At 36.7% G+C, this 14,990-nt stretch overlaps 2 protein-coding genes across 2 annotated transcripts; one reads left to right on the top strand and one right to left on the bottom strand.

The window, feature by feature from the left end:
* Positions 1–285: 285 nt before the first annotated feature.
* On the bottom strand, positions 286–5,490 carry LOC128358408 (vesicle transport protein GOT1B-like). The gene is made up of 5 exons (XM_053318667.1): positions 5,369–5,490; positions 3,796–3,887; positions 3,501–3,679; positions 2,866–2,947; positions 286–835 (listed from the first exon to the last, which is right to left on the bottom strand). Exons 1-5 carry the CDS (start codon positions 5,391–5,393, stop codon positions 797–799), a joined length of 417 nt encoding a protein of 138 aa, XP_053174642.1. The 5' UTR covers positions 5,394–5,490; the 3' UTR covers positions 286–796.
* Positions 5,491–7,519: 2,029 nt separating this feature from the next.
* slc35b4 (solute carrier family 35 member B4) lies at positions 7,520–14,349 on the top strand. Its single transcript, XM_053318663.1, has 10 exons — positions 7,520–7,686; positions 8,834–8,947; positions 9,609–9,711; positions 9,798–9,847; positions 9,971–10,052; positions 10,150–10,210; positions 10,668–10,777; positions 10,951–11,026; positions 11,820–11,895; positions 13,356–14,349. The coding sequence occupies exons 1-10, from the start codon at positions 7,610–7,612 to the stop codon at positions 13,603–13,605; spliced, it is 999 nt and encodes a 332-aa protein (XP_053174638.1). The 5' UTR covers positions 7,520–7,609; the 3' UTR covers positions 13,606–14,349.
* The last annotated feature ends 641 nt before the right edge of the window (positions 14,350–14,990 follow it).

Genomic DNA, 14,990 nt, shown 5'->3' with positions numbered 1-14,990 from the left:
CCCTGAAATGTAGTGGAGTGGAAATATAAAGTAACATCAAATGGAAATTAGTAAATTAAAAAAGTAAATTAAAAGTACCTTAAAGTTGTTCTTAAGTACAGTACTTGAGTAAATGTACTTGATTAATTTCCACCACTGCCTGTGATTAGTGGATAACTTCTAAGTCCAGAACCAAAATCACATATAAAACTGTTTTATCTGCAGGAAAAATATGAAACAGATTTATAAAAGACACACTTTATTTCAAGTATGCACTTACAAAAGTTACAGTAACATACAGAAACGTATTTCGACCACGAGCCAGGTAAGCTTCGTTTTTCCACAATAGTTCAGGTTTCTTTGCCCTGGTAACATTTAGCTCAACCTTATTTATTTTTAATGTACAAAATATCAGTAACACTTCATAGAGGAACCCAAAATAATGCTCTCAGTGACTGTTCAGGCACACAATCTGGAGGAGTGGATGCTGTAAAGGGCTTGTGCCTCTCAGCTGAGTTGATCCAGTGGTCCCAAGTTATTAGTCCATAAATATCAGACAGGAATGATAAAAAAAGAGAGACTCCAGCCTTAAAAATAAACAGTTCTGTGGTAATGTTGTCCAGTGGCAGTCAGACACAAAACTACTTCCTCCTGACAGAAGAAATTTCAAGATGTCCACAGATAAACTTGTGTCTTTGTGCAGAAAAAATAAAGTTTGGCTTCACAGTTCTGGAGTGGCAATGACCAAAAGATACAGTCAGTATTAAATGCTATGATAAATACTTAAATCCTCCTCTAATGCAGAAGCAGCCAGCTGTTATACCATGGTGTTGCTCTCGCCAATTTTGTCCACCAGCTGAAAGACAAAAAGAGAACAAGAGTTTTTCATGAAGAATGGTTCAATCGCTTTAATGCAGTGAAAAAAGCATATTAGGGGTGTTTTTGTTCTGTATTTGGATGCAAACGTAAAAAAAAAAAGCCAGACACGACCGCCAACAATTTTTGGTTTCATTGAACTGTTCCCAACTGTTAAATTAATGAATCATTTGGTGTCATTTTTTAAAGAAGAAAAAAGTCCAGATTCTATGATTTAAGCTTCTCAAATGTGAATATTTTAGTCTTTCTTTCATTAGTCTTCTATGACAATATAAGACATTTTCAGGACATCCCTTTAGGCTGTCAGTGAGTGATCAATGTTTTTCACTATTTTCTAACGACTAATTGATATATCAAATGCATTCAATAACCTAAACTTCTTCCCCGGAAGTTGTCTTTCTGGTTTCTGGTTTCTGGCTCTGCTTTCTCGTCCTACAGGTAATCTGGGCCTGTAGACGACCGGATGACGGATTCCAGTCCCGGACCATCTGGCTCCATTGTTGATTTTCATTGTGCCTCTCTCCTCTATCCTTCCTTTCTCTCCTCTCAACCCCAACCGGTCGAGGCAGATGTCCGCCCACTTCTGAGTCTGGTTCTGCCTGAGGTTTCTTCCTGTTAAAAGGGAGTTTTTTCTCGCCACTGTTGCTCATGTGGGAATGTTGGGTCTCTTTAAAGTTAAAACCTGAAGAGTTTGGTTTAGAACCTGCTCTATGTGTAAAGTGCCTTGAGATAACTTTGTTGTGATTTGGCGCTATACAAATAAAGATTGATTGAGATTGATTGATTGAAATAACCTAAAGATGAATTGATAATGAAAATAATGGATAGTTGCAGCCCTTGCTGACACACACAGCTGATATATAGAAGGTTTTCACTAAATATTCAAATCAGTTTTTATATATTAAATGCAACAAAGCATCAGATTTGTAAAATGTAATGTAATAATGTAAAATGATTTAACAGGAGTTCATTATAACACAAATAACTGAGCTATAATACAGTCCACCACAATCACCAGATACTACATTAAAGGAAATCCTCACAGATATTTGATCTTGGACACTGACAGTCTTCATAAGCTGACAAAGACCTCACAGACAACAGACTATAAGTGGAAAGTCCCACAAGGCCATGTTCAGTACAACAGAGGCACTGTGTTCAGGCCAGACAAAGTGCTGAGGTCTCAGGATAAGACTGTCAGCTTTCACATTGTAGTAAAAGACTCTTTATCATCTTTTGTAGCTAATTTTTCCAAATATTTGAAAAGACCATATTGATTTGACAGAATAATGGAAACACAGTTCATTCAGTAGTTTTCTGCAGAGGTTTCAACAGTGTGTGCTGCAAACTCTTTCTGGCTCTGCTGTAATCTCTGAAAAAAGACAGTTGAGTTCTCTGAGTTATGATTATTTTGTCAAGAAACAAGCTGTTCAGCCCAAAACTGTATTATTTGCAGAATTGTCCACCATGTTCACAAGATTATCAATTTTTTTTTAATTTATTTCCTACTTTCTGAGCAAACACATCAAGATCAACTTCTGGAGACTTGAATGTTGATTGTGATCCGTAACAAGTGAATTTTTCCCATTGTGGTATTAATAAAGTACAATCTAATCTAATCTAATCAAATCGATCACAGTATTCCTGCTGTCACTGTTTTTGGTAATGAAGTGAACAAGAGAAGTTCAGTCTGTGGTTTGCAATTCACGCTTTATTGATCTATTGCTGCTGTTGAGCTGCATAATTCTTCTGTTCCAGCTTCTTAAATGTGAATATTTTAGTTTCTTTAGTCCTTTAAGAGTTAACAGTTAACTGAAAATATCTGTGTTGTGGACTGTTGCTCAGGACAGAGTAAGACATTTGAGGTTGCATCTTGGGCTTTGGGAAACAATGATCAACATTTTTCACTGTTTTCGGACATTTTAAAGACCAAATCACTTAATGGAGTAAATCAACAGTTTAATCATTAACAAAAGTAATGTAAACGTTGATCCTCATCATGATACTTACAGTACTGATCCCCGGTAAGCTGAGCAAAGACCCGAGCACAGGTACTCGTCTGATGAAGCCTACTGCCACCGGGAAGAATCCCCTGTTAATGAGAGAGCAAGACGTGACACTAGGGCTGAGTATCAGTCAACTGAAATAACCAAGTAAGTAACAAGTGGTATCGACACTTCTCCAGTCAAACAATATCTGCATTTCATTCATTTTGTACCCGGATCTAGAAATAAATGACTATTTTTAAGATTTTGCTACAATCACTGCAAGTATAATGTTACTGGCCCACTACTGCAGCAGCTACAACCCACACAGTGTGCATTGTTTATTGTTATACTTTATTCTACAGTTTTGTACAGTAAGTCAATAGATATTTCAATAACTTGAACACTTTCAAAATATATTGTGTAAAAATCATTTGGATGGAGAGAAGTGATGATATTTTACAACTGAATGCTTCCAGTCACATGATGGGTGTCGAGTAAAGTATTCTATTGGTATTGATGTCACCTTAAGGGTACTAGTGTTGGTACTCAGGGCTTGAATGATACTCTAAGAGACCAAAAATCCCACATGAATGCAGAATAATATCAGACGTGACAATATAACAACAGAGAGATTATTTTCTTTCTGTCTGAGCTGACCTGAATAAGAGGAAGAAACCATAGATCTCCAGAACGACTCCGATGATCGGCCAGCCGATCAGAACCACAAACACTCCTCCCAGGAAGAAGCTGGTGGCTTTGGCTTTGTGCCTCTGGAAGAAGAATCTGAACGTTCGCTCCAGGCCGATGACGAAGGACAAGCCCGAGACAAACAGAATCTGTAGGAAAAGCACAGACGCACAAAACAATCACAACTCTGACATGTTTCTGATGAGACCGGATGAAAGAAATGATTGACTGACACACAGTGTGGAGGCGTTACTGATCCACTCACATTTCCAATAGCGAGGAGAGCTTTATCAAAAAACAGCATCATCCCAAAGAAGAGGAAGAACACGCCGAAGCCTGTCAGCCCCATGCCAATCTCTGTCAATTATAAAGAACAATGTTGTTAAGATAAAACTTCATGAACCTCGAAGAAACCGAGCAGCTGCAGACCCTGATAGTGTACGACAGAGAGCACAGATTAACATACTGAGGTACCTAGAAATCTATACATCCAAAAATTAGCTAAACACTGCAGAATATTAATAAGGAAAAGTGCAGATGAAGGTAACTGCAAAATAAGTTTTCTCACAATTAAAAGAAAAAAAAAATAATAGCAGGATCACAATTGATTGATTGATTGAGAGGAAAGTAATTAACCTTTTTTATAATTAATAGCTAAAACCAACAGAAATGCTAAAATATTTACAATTTTGATGTCTCAAGTATGAGAAATGAATGATTTTCTCTTTTAAATAAGTGTTAAATTAAATATATTTAGATTGTAGGCTGCTGATCACACCAAATAGCAGTTTGAACATTGGACTCTGCAGACTTTCATTTTCAGTTTCTCTTTGGACATTTTATAGATCAACCATTATATTATTTAATAGATCATGAAAATAACCATCACATACAGTCCTAAACTATATTGTTTAGTAAATTGCATACATGTTAAATGAACTAATACAGCTTAAAAAAATGATAAATGAGAGGAAGTGTACAGCAGCCAGCATTATAACAGTTTCTACCCGGCTGCTATCAGGCTGCTAAACAAAATGACACACCAGTGACTATGCTTTGCTCTCTCATCCATAATCAACTGTTATGAAAATATGCATTATTTATTTATGTGCCTGTTACATCCTCCACACTTCATACCTGTCCAGAAATTAATGATTTAAGTTATTTGTTAGTTATATATCTATTTCAGTTCATTTTATGCATTTTTAACAGAGCTTTGCTCATAAATACGTTCTCTGTGCATCTTGGATGCTATGCTGAATGACAATAAAATTGCACATTGAATTGCCATTTTGCAAAATGAATTTCCATTTGAATAAAGGTACAAGAATACCATGGCAATATGGAATTTAATTCATACATTTTTCATTCATAAGTTTTTTTAAACTGTACTGAGGGTAGCATTGCTACTTTGCATATTTAATTACATATTGCACAACATTTTTTCAAACTGCATGACTAAATTGCACATTGAATTGCCATTTTGCAGAATTCATATCCATTTGAATAAAGGTGCAGATACTCTCCCATACACCGTACTGAACAAATCTAATCAGCTTTAATTTATTTAGTCGATCAAATAGTAGTCATTTTAATCGTTGAGTAAATTGCATACATGTTAAATTAACTAAAACAGCTTTAAAAGGTGTATCAATGAGGAAGCGTCACGTGAAAATGTTGAAATGAACCTTTACTTTCCTCCTGCTATGTGACGTCACCGTGCTCTCAGCCAATAGCGTTTGAGTTGCTAACATCTCATACATTCACGGCTAAAACCGGGTTTTTACAGAAAAAGACACAAAGATGAAGAACAGCAGATAAACGCAGGCGGCTCTTACTCTGTGAGTCCGTGAGAGAGATCATCGTGGCGGCTGCAGGAGGGTAAATCTGTTCTCACGAAGCTCCGGACGATTAAAACACGCAGATTGTAACTAAACTGTTGATACAAAAAGACGCAGCGCCGAGGCGAAGCTAGCGGACCGGTACGTCACAACTTCCGGAGCCACGCATTCATTCACAAAGATCGTCTATTGATGACGTGTCTATTCCTGAAACTCCAATCAGTGAATGATGGACAGAGAACAGACACCACAGATTAATTGATAATTAAAATAATTATTGGGGGGGGGGGTACTTTGCAAATGTAATAGGTTACAGATTACTAGTTACTCTAAAATGCAATAATTAATGTAACTATTTAAATTACTTAATCAAAGTAATGTAACTTATTACATTTTGAATATTTTTTGATTCATTTTTGAATGAATGTTTACAACTATTATTGAATATTTTAAAAGTGAGGGAAAAAACCTCCTCCTGAGCAAAATCCAAATGTCTGACTTTAGATGTAACCAACTTTGATTAAAGCATTTCATTAATTAATAAGTAATTGTACAATTAAAAAGGGGAATTATAAAAAGGGATTTACGAAAACAACTTTAAGATAGTCATTTAAAACATCATTTAAAAAATAAGTACAGGCAGTGTTTTAATGTTACAGCTGATTAAGGTAAATATACTTTAACTACTGTATGTATTTTATATGTGCTTGTCTTATGATGTAAAATAATATTTTAGAAGGGATATCCTAGTGCTGGGTATTGTTTAAAAAAATATGATACCAGGACCAATTACAAGTACCCTTACAGTGATACTGATACCAGCTAAAATGTTATTAAATGTAAAAATATTAGATTTTTACACAAATGCATTTTGAAAGTCTTCAAATTATTGATATTTATTAAATACAAAATGCACAAAATCAGCATGTGGGTCACAGCATAGCCTACATCACACAAACTGATAAGTCCATGGATGTGTGTATGTGCATAGACATACTCAAATAAAAGTAACTCAAGCGCGATGTATGTGTGTGTTATATACTACTAGTATACTACTAGCTCTGGGTGCAAAAAGGATCGATTGCAGGTATCGTTTGACAGGAGACATTTCGATATACTTGGGTACCCAGTCAAAGGATATCCCTGTAATTTAGAAGCTTTAATGACAAAAGTAACAAGCGACTGTAGCTGTCAGATAGAAGTAGTGGTCAAAGGTAAACTGATACATTTGTTATGCCTTGCCATCTATTAGCCTACTTCTTTCATTCAAGGTCCCAGGTTGACTGTCAAGTACTAAAATATATTTTGGGACAGGCCTCTGGGGCTCAGAAGGAGACATACCGAGTGCAATTCATATGTTAAACACTTCCAAATGATCAATACACCATATGCACACAGGAACTGATATGCACTTGTATTTTTATACTTATATACACATTTTATGTATTTATGTATTTTAAGTATGATTTTATGAAGTTTATAGATTCTATGGTTTTTATGTAATTTCTGTCTATTGTATGTCTATTATTGGTGAGCCAAAGACAATCTTCCACCATGGTGGGCAATAAAGTTTTATTCTATTCTATTCTATATCCAAATGTATGTTTGTTCAAAATTCTGAGTTAATGGAACAATTGATTTGACAGTTTCTCCCCAAATAACTCAAGTGGCATCATTTATTAATATGAGACAAAACAGAAATAGTCTGAGGAGGTAATTTACAGCCCGCCAGTGAGCACTGTAGTGTTTCAGTTTTCTGCTTTGTGTGTTTCAGTGAAGTTTCTGGTGAGCAGAGATCAGAGCAGAGTGAGAGCTCTTCATGTTTGGATTCAGGCGCAAATGGTCTGCGCATGCGCGATTGGGTATAAACGCGTGTCACGGCTGCGCAGAGATTGCGCCTTTAATCTTATTTTCGGCTTTCTAATGCTGATTTTTTAGATATTTCACAAATATTAATTCTTACTTTTATTCACAAGCTAATATCTATATTTAAGGTTTCATGCTGAAGCAGAAACAGAGTGCGTTAATGTTACTGCGTACTTTTTTTTCTTGATCTCAAAAGTAAACTACAACTCCCATGAGCCCACGTGGATCAGGAAGGAGCTCAGATTCACATTCAGACGTGTTAAACAGGAGTTTGTGTTGAAGCCGAAGACCTCAAACACACACTGCTGATTATTTTACCAGCATGAATTCATCAGACTAACTCCAGTAGATCTTCTTCAGCTCAGAGCCAACATGGGTCCTGTTGCTGCTGTTCTTCTGGTTTTTGTGGGCTGCTGCAGTAATGTTGTCTCTCTGGAGCTGCTTGTAAGGTCAGTCACAAACTTGAGCTGGTAATGGACTTTTGTTTGTGTGTTTTGCTTTGTTTGTTTCTGGACTTTTGTTGCTCTGCATGAGTATTTATGGCTCCATCCTAACACTAAATATGGCCATTGAGTGATACTGTGTGTTTTCACTCAGGGTTGGGAAGGTTACAGATTACTAGTAACCCTATTTATAATGTAATAGTAATGTAACTATTTCAATGACTTAATCAAAGTAATGTAACTTATTACATTGCATTACTTTTCTAATGTTCTAATGAATGTTTTAAACTGTTAGGGTAAGTGTTTCCATTAAGCACCAAAATATAAGTTCAGGTCTTCTTCATGCATTCTGGCATGATGTATAAGGGAGATCATTTCTTATAAAGCAAGATGTATCTCTCATTTGAAAATGTATTCATCAGTTCATGTAGATTTTGGAATATAAAATAAAGATATTCATGAAGAAAATCAAAAGGTTTAATTGGTACTGTGACACCATTGAAGTCCATGTGTGCTCCAAATCCTTGTCATGATTTATTTACAAAATATTAAATAAATAAATACAGCAATACATGTACTCAGTAACATTAAATAGTTAGTTAGTTAAATATTTAAAGAATGAGGATAAAACCCTCCAGAGCAAAATCTTAAAGGTCTTGCTTCAGATGTAAGCCTTTTCGTAATCATCAACATTTTCATAAATAACTGTAATTTAATTACACATTTTTGTAATTCAACATAATACATAATGCCATTACATGTAACTAGTTACTCCCCAACACTGGTGTTTTTTAAGGGTGGAAAGTAACTATTAGATTTCATATTATTGTTATTAAATAGGTATTTAATGGTCTTATTCCAGCACATTTTAAAATCAGCAATTCTACTAATTCTATACGTTAAAATGTAAAATCTCAGTTGTTTTTCTTGAAGGTCTTGAAGTTGAAGCTCTGTGAATCAATGAATCAAATAAAAGATTTATTTGGGGATGATAAAGAAAAACTGTCAAGATTCAGATTTATTCAGAAAGCAGAGCAATATAAAGAACAAGGTGGATCCAGTTTTCACCAAGAAAAGAAAGATAAACTGGTGAATAAGTCTTTATTCTTTGATACGGCTCAGCTCTTTAATGTCTCATCTGTTTGTTCTGCAGAGAGTTTCCAGGATGCGGCAACATCGTCACCTTTGCTCAGTTTGTGTTCATCGCACTGGAAGGCTTCATCTTTGAAACAAACTTAGGGAGGAAGAAACCAGCAATACCTATCAGGTAAAAAGAAAGAAAGACATTTCCCTGCTTCAGTAAATGAGTACAAGGTTCATTCTGTGTAAAATCAGATAAGGTTGTTGCAGCACCATTTTATTTTATTCAAATCTTATCTCTGTCACGAATGGGTCCTAAAATCAAGTCCTGTAACATATTCTTTAATTGTTTTATATCCTAAAAACTTTATAAGATGCTTGAACCATTAAGATTCCTAAATGAGAGTGATACTGAGGGTATAATAAACCCTTTTTTTTTTTTTTTTTTGCAAATACAATCTTTCATTAATTTTGTTCGTTTTGAGGTCTCGACCACCAGTGACACTTTGTACATGATCAGCTTGCACATTATTTTGCGGGTGATATCAAGTTTACACACATTTTTACACACACAAACCTTTAGTAAATCAGGCACTAAATGACTGAACAGAAAGCTATTTAAACATACATTTTAAAAAACATGGCTTCCCAGATAAGACCTTTCTGACCTTAAGGTGAGAATAAAAAATATCATGGGCCGAAAAAATTTATATAAAAAAAACTGAACAAAAATATTTGATGGGTCTTGGTTTTGAGATCTTGAAATGATATAGATAAACTCTAATTTCTGAGACGATGGTACAACCACAACTGATTCTGAACTTTTTTTTCCTATTTTCTTCGCCCAGCAACTATGTGATCATGGTAACGATGTTCTTCACTGTCAGCGTGATCAACAACTATGCTCTCAACTTCAACATCGCCATGCCGCTGCACATGATCTTCAGATCGGTGAGAATGCTTTTCATCTTCACTGCTGAATGTTTCTCATCATCACTGATCTCCTGTGGTTGACCTGCTCTCTTGTATCTTTGCAGGGATCGTTAATCGCTAACATGATCCTGGGCATTATCATTCTGAAGAAAAGGTATCCTCCCCTCCTCTGACACGAAAAACTCATAATGCCTCCTTCTATCAAAGCAGACATTTTCCCATCTGCAGCGTCACAGTTTGATTGTTGTTTTGTTTATCTCATCTTCTCTCTCTGCAGATACTCAGCAAGCAAATATTTGTCAATAGCTCTCATTTCAGCAGGCATCTTCATCTGCACCATCATGTCTGCCAGACAAGTGGTGAGTCCTCTGCAGGTCCTGTTGCAGTTTGTACACATTGTTGTTGGTTGTCATGGAGTGCAGCAGTGTGTTATTTATAATGCTTTTGTCTCTGCAGAACGTGGCCAGCGATGGATCAGAAGAACAAGGCTTTTATGCCTTCATGCACTGGCTTATAGGTGAGTTACAGACAGACAGATTTTTTAAAAACAACACTTTTTTACACTAATTTGTATTTTTTAGGATCCTGTTAACTAAAAAGTGCTCTATAACTAAAATGTAGTGTTATTATTATTGTCTGTCTTCAGTATATGATTTACCTTAGACCCACAGACCAGTCTCTAAATACTGTGGTAATGGAGACTTAGGACAATCTCCCAGGTTTAGTCCTCAAAACTGGGTGGAAAATGGGGGAGAGGATCATTTCCGGTAGGGCTTGTCCTTCACAAAAATGTAAGGTACATAGGTTTGTTAGCAGCTGTTGAAGCGACTACCACACATTTAGAAAACTCCAAACTTCTGTAGGCAGAGATCTCTCATTGTCTGGTATTGCAAAAGATAAAGTGAGCAATCATCATAATAAAGATGCTGAAGGTCATATAGCTGATTTTTTTTGGTGGTTTTCTGTTGATTCAGGTATCGGCATGTTGACGTTTGCTCTGCTGATGTCAGCGAGGATGGGTATCTTCCAGGAGACACTGTACAAACAATATGGAAAACACTCCAAAGAAGCTCTTTTCTATAATGTGAGTTTACATCTGGGATTCAAGCCTCATTTAAGCTTTATTATATCAGGAAAGTTTCTTGAACTACTTGTAATAACTAATTGCTCAAATGACTGCTGTTGATTTTTTTTCTCCAGGGAACTGAAACTCCTCAAATGCAGGTTGATTAACACAGTTCATTTTGTTTTTCACAGCACTGTCTGCCTCTGCCAGGCTTCCTGCTCCTCTCCACAGACATCTACAACCACTATGTTCACTTCAGTCACAGCGGTGAGCTCCATCCACTGACTTTTTTTCTCAGCAGATATGTTGACATGTATTTAACATCATTAATAATGGTTTAACTGGAAGAAAATCATCATTAACAATGCATTATAGCCATAAAGAAGATCCATCATTAAGCTGCATTTGCTTTTTTACACTGAACCAGACAAAAATCAGCATAATGGGTGTGTGCTTCTACATAGCATGCCAGCGTTCTGGTTTCAGTGGCATGACAGTGTCAGCTTCCTATCCCACTGTGCTGGCTGTCCCTCTTACATGGACATTGATCAGGCTCTGTGACCTCTGTAGCTGGCGTATTGGCAGAGCAATTCTGCAACCCCCCACTCCATGTCCACACCCTTTTATACAGAACAGCAAGGTGGAATAACAGCACCGCATTCACGCCTTGTTTACCCTGTTTAAAAGGGGCGTGAATATTAACTTTAACTGTGTTTTTTTCTGCTATGAACAGTTAAAATGTCTGCAGTGAAAAAGGGGTTACAGAACCATCCATCATCCAGAGGGTTGTTTTATAAAGAAAGGCTTCTTCTCAGGAGATTCTGTGTCATGAAGCTGCTTTTAATAAATCTGACCTATATTGTCTAAAGCCTGTGTTTTACAGTCATGAAGAACCAGGACTTAAACCACGTCTGATCTTGTCTGATCATGTCAGCTCTGAGTTAGTTTCATGAAGTCCTTGCTCAGTTTTGGGCAAACACCCCTCAGGAAAGGTAGTGGTGGGAAAGCTTGTGTTTTGTGACTTCAATCACAGGTGTAAATAAATATCTTTTCTTTGCAGCTCCTGTAGTCATTCCCATGGTTGGAGTGACCATGCCGATACTGTGGCTCTACCTGCTGATCAACGTCATCACACAGTATCCTGTCAAAAAAATGGTTTATCACACTGGATTGTATTTGTTCATGTACTGTAACACTTAATAACCTTTACAGTGGTTCACAAGATACAATAGTCTGAAGGATCACAAGATGATTAAGAGAATAAGAAGATAACACTGTGTAGTTGTAGCAGTATAGGCACTTATTTTAATCAGTCACACTACTTTTTTGAGTGCCAACTGAAGTGCGTCTCAATGATCAAGTATTTAAAGTTGGTATTGAATACTTTGGTTCTGAGACGCAACACATATCAATGTCTTAACAGAGCATCACATAATTCAGAGTTAGTCTTGTTCACTTTGATCAGATGCTGCTTTCCCTGATAGAAAACAGATTTATATAGTATTTTATTGAGTGTATTATTTGATCAAAGTCCTTGTCAAGCTGCTTGTGTGGAAGGTTAGGTTCACCATTTTTCAGACCCATCCTAAAATAGTAATTCAGTCAATCAAACTAACTCTGACACATCTTTTTCTTGGCATATTAAGTATGAACTCCTCTTGTTTTTACATAATGCTCAACATTAAAGTATTAAAAAATTATCATTTTTATTAACACTGCCAAAACTCTGGTATCATATGACACCAGTATGAAAAATGTCATTAATCAATCTATCTTTATTTACATAGCACCAAATTACAACAAAAGTCATATCAAGGTACTTTACACATAGAGTAGGTCTAGACCCAGCCTCAAGCTCAAAAAAGGTTAGGTACTACTAAATCTATCATATATATATATATATATAGTCACTAAGTGGATGTGTTGTATGCAGCCCGATACTACTCAATAAAGATTAAATCTCTTTACTCAAGAGAAATCAACAAACACACAGAGCATAACATATCTTTATTTGTATAGCGCCAAATCACAACAAAGTTATCTCAAGGCACTTTACACATAGAGCCGGTTCTAAACCGAACTCTTCAGGTTTTAACTTGGCAACAGTGGAAAGAATAAACTCCCTTTTAACAGGAAGAAACCTCAGGCAGAACCAGACTCAGAGTGGGCGGCCATCTGCCTTGAGTGGCTGGAGTAGAGAGGAGAGAAAGGAAGGATAGGAGAGAGAAGCACATTGAAAATCAACATTGAAGCTAGAAGGTCTGGGACTGGAATCTGTCATCCGGACGTCTACAGGCCCAGATTATCTGTGAGACGAGAAAGCACAGACAACTCTGGGGAAGAAGTTTAGGATATTGAATGCAATTAATAGAACATGAATGTTAATGGATATAGATGGATGGATAGAGAGAGAGAGAGGGAGGAGGAGAGAGGAGCTCACTGCATCATGGGAGTCCCCTGGCAGTCTAAGCCTATAGCAGCATAAGCTAAGAGCTCTAACGATTGATACCCCAGGCAGTCTAGTTTACGTTCAATTTAAACTTTTTTTTTTACAGATTCTCACAGTCTTGTTGCTGACTTTAACCAACCCCCTCAGATACGTGTGCATCCGTGGCGTCTTCATCCTGACCACAGAGTGCACCTCGCTGACTGTCACTCTGGTGGTGACCCTGAGAAAGTTCCTCAGCCTCATCTTCTCCATCCTTTACTTCCAAAACCCCTTCACATCCTGGCACTGGCTGGGCACGGCCGTGGTCTTCCTGGGCACTCTGCTGTACACCGAAGTGTGGAGCAGCGTGCAAGCGGTTCTGCGTCCATCTGACGTCAAGGAAAAGAAGGCAAAGTGAAGAAGACAGGACTGAAAGAAGATCACTGTGTCAGCGTTGGTCATGGACTTTAGAGATTGTCTTTGGTCGACTATTGTGCAGCGATTTTAATTTTTTTATACACAGTCACGTTGTTTAGTTTTTAATATATGATCTTAAATAATAGGCCATATACAACTCCTCACTTACACACACACACACACACACACACCAGTTAGCCATTCTGATATTCCGTACTTTTTGTTATTGACAACAAATCTCATGAAAAGACCATAACAGCTGTGTTTCAGTCAGTTTCTTTGTACTTTCTGACTTTGCCAGCCTGTGATGTAAATCTTGAAAAACAGCATACACAGTTGGACACTGTAGTTTTTAACTTAAGAAGGAGTAAATTGTGTTTTCAGCTGCGGATTTAGCACACTACTAAGTATTTACAACAGCAGGGTATAATATGGCACTGACTCAAAATGAACCACAGTCAGTTGTTGGTTTTGAATTTTTGGGATTTGTCGCTAATAAGAAAAATAAATATGGCCAACCTTGTCCTCTAACATTAGTACCTCATTATGGTCCATATATGCAGAATCATGGTGCCACTCTCTCTCTCATGTTTGCTTTTAATTATTTATTTTCTACAAGTGAACAGCTGATATGCTCAATGATAACACTCATATTAACGTCAGTAGTGTTACACAGAGTACTGTGATGTTAAATGGACAATTGATGCTGAAGAGAAGTTGCAGCCAGGATCACTGAGATACAGACTGAGATAATTTATCATGTTTGTTTTTGTTTTTTTTAAATCATGCCTCCTTGTCAAATTGTCTCAGGTGTATTGTTTAGTGCAGTACAATAAATCTTTACACTCTGTGCTCTCTGTGTATTAAAATGGTTACAAAAAATAGATGATTCAGAGTTCACAGCTGCACAGTCATGCAACTTAAATAATTTATCTTAAGAAATAATGCATGTTTTTTTTGTAGCCAAATGAAATTATTTAAAGCATTTATTTATTGAGAAACATTAAATCAGGGACACAATGTTAAAATTAACAATATAGAGAATTAAATCATCCAGAAAAGTAAAACAAACAAAAGAAATACAGCTGGTAATGAGATAAAACATCATACGTTTCCATTTAGACAGCAGACAAAAGAGCAGTAAAAAACTGATGAGTGGCATTTTAAAAAGTCGATTTTATATGTAGCAAAGTAGATTTTGTTTGTTTTTATTTTTATTTTTTTAATATTGGGACACAATGTTCCCTCACGGCACACTGGTTCAATGCGAGCCGACCAATCCGGGGAGGAGTTATTGAGCCATGTGTGCTGCTCGTCCAATGGCAGCTGCTGTTATTGACTGTCAGCTGTGGGAAGGGCAGATTGTTGCAGCTGTGTGGAGTTGAT

The sequence above is a fragment of the Scomber japonicus genome, chromosome 5, assembly GCF_027409825.1.
Source record: "Scomber japonicus isolate fScoJap1 chromosome 5, fScoJap1.pri, whole genome shotgun sequence".
Taxonomy (NCBI): Eukaryota; Metazoa; Chordata; class Actinopteri; order Scombriformes; family Scombridae; genus Scomber; species Scomber japonicus.
The sequence above is the reverse complement of the archived record's forward strand: the minus strand, read 5'-3'. Positions and strand labels throughout refer to the sequence as shown.